This window comes from Egretta garzetta, unplaced genomic scaffold (assembly GCF_000687185.1).
Source record: "Egretta garzetta isolate BGI_Z169 unplaced genomic scaffold, ASM68718v1 scaffold245, whole genome shotgun sequence".
NCBI classification, from domain to species: domain Eukaryota; kingdom Metazoa; phylum Chordata; class Aves; order Pelecaniformes; family Ardeidae; genus Egretta; species Egretta garzetta.
The window spans coordinates 1,560,631-1,562,443 of NW_009259721.1; the positions used below are offsets into that span (position 1 = coordinate 1,560,631).

Below are 1,813 nucleotides of genomic sequence, written 5' to 3' on the forward strand. Positions count from 1 at the left end.
TGCCTGGGCAGGTTGGCTCCCCACCCCCCCGTCCCAGCGGGGCTTGGAGGTCCGTGTCCTCTCCTTCCAAGCTGCGCTGGAGGGGAATGGCGTGGCCTGCTTGGGAGCCAGGGAAAGGGCTCTGGAAGAGCCCTGCCCTGCCAAAGCCCTTCTGGGCTGCACAGACCAAAGCCCAGGATCAGCGTGTGCACGTCGTCCTCCTTTAGTTTTTGTTTCAATCTTTTAGCCCCAACCCAGGGTTCAGTCCTTCAGGAAAGCTCTGTAGCTCAGTGAAGGAATGGCTGAAAGCAGCTGGAAATAACAGGAGCTTTTTCACTGTGCCGTAGTGACTAATCCCGCTGGCTGTGTCCCCCTCCTCTCTGTGCACACATCCACTCGCAGGGGAGTCAGTGCCTTCGTTTCGGTAGCTCTGCTGCATTTCTGAGTCACGGAGGCATTTGTGTCATTTATCGGCTTTATTCCTGCAGGAGCCTTCAAGACAATCCGATCTGCTTACCAGACATCCAGCAATGCCAGCAGCCTCGTCGCCGGCGCCTCCGGGCTGCTGGCCGAGTCCCGGGAGAGCCGCAGGAGTGCGGTGGAGCTGGAGGGGGAGCTTGTGGTGTCCACCTCCAAGCTGCTGACCCTGAAGGGCGAGATAGCCTCCTCTCCCAACCTGACCCCCGTCATAAACAAGGTGAAGAGACACGGTGGCTTTATGACTTCCCCACTGCGCACATCCAGTTTTATAGAATCATCGAATGTTTTGGGCTGGAAGGAACCCCTAGAGGTCACCCAGCCCAACCCCCATGGAGGGCCCTGTAGTGCTCAGGAGGCAGAAGCCTCATCCTGTGGTCACGCGTCTTTCCTCAAACACTCCAGCACGGCACGAGACAAAGTCTCTGTCCGGAGAGGCTCACAGATGGCATCCAAGCAACTCGCTGCTTTGGGACATCAGAGGAGAATTCTCTGAGCATCCCTTGCCTGGGGATCCCAGATACCGAAGCATTGCCCGCCGCCCCCTCCCAAGCATGCGCTTTTTCCTCCAAGGACCATCTCCTGTGTCCGTTCTTGTATCTCAAAGACCCACTTAATTTCGGGATTAGGTTTCTTTCATTTCTCCTTGGCTGCTTTGTTATTGCCATGGAGATCCATTTCGGTGTCTCCTAATGCACGGTTGCTGTGGAGACCACCAACCTCCCCTCTCTGCTTTTCAGGGCAGCAACACATTCCCTAAGCCACCAGCCTGTGCTGGTGCTTGCGCTGGCTCTGGGTTTGCGTGTGCCCCTGCTGCAATGCTCTCGGTGGCGGGTGGTAACTCTACGAGTTGCTGTGCAATTAAAACCACTGATGTCCGGACAAGAGGGCAGGGTCTTCTCGTCCCGTTCTCTCTCCCAAAGCAAATTGCATGGGTTGGCCATTGGCTTCCCCTGCCACGAGGGGGAGAGTTGCTGTCCTGAGAGCAGACGAGACGGATGCTCCATACGGACATGCTCTGCTACTCTTTGTGAGCCGCTGGGGCTCAGCTCCCGCTTTGCTCTCGTTTGTGCTCCAGCTTGGGGTGGTGGGGAGATGCAAACCTTGCGCTGCAGTCTCAGGCGTGGGCGTTCAGCGCTGTCGTACGCCTGTGTAGCTCTGGCTGCCCTTCTCCAACACAGTCATGGCCTCTGGTCATTTGGGCTGTGCTGCATGTGTCGCCCCCAACCCCGCCGGGAGGGCTGGCTCCCTCCCTTTGCCGTGCAGAGCCCTGCTGCATGAGCACCGCGAGTTCCCTTGGTGTGGGTTTGTCGGAACTCTGGCCCCTGTGGTGTGCTGGTGTTTGGTTTGCCTCCCC

General features: G+C 58.0%; 1 protein-coding gene across 1 annotated transcript in view; it reads left to right on the top strand.

Annotated features, from left to right (window-relative positions):
* LAMB3 (laminin subunit beta 3) overlaps nt 1-1,813 on the top strand; it is a 52,315-nt gene that overhangs the window by 35,589 nt on the left and 14,913 nt on the right. The window contains exon 19 of the mRNA XM_035894872.1: nt 468-676. Coding sequence (XP_035750765.1) covers nt 468-676 — 209 coding nt within the window. The remainder of the gene's footprint in view (nt 1-467; nt 677-1,813) is intronic.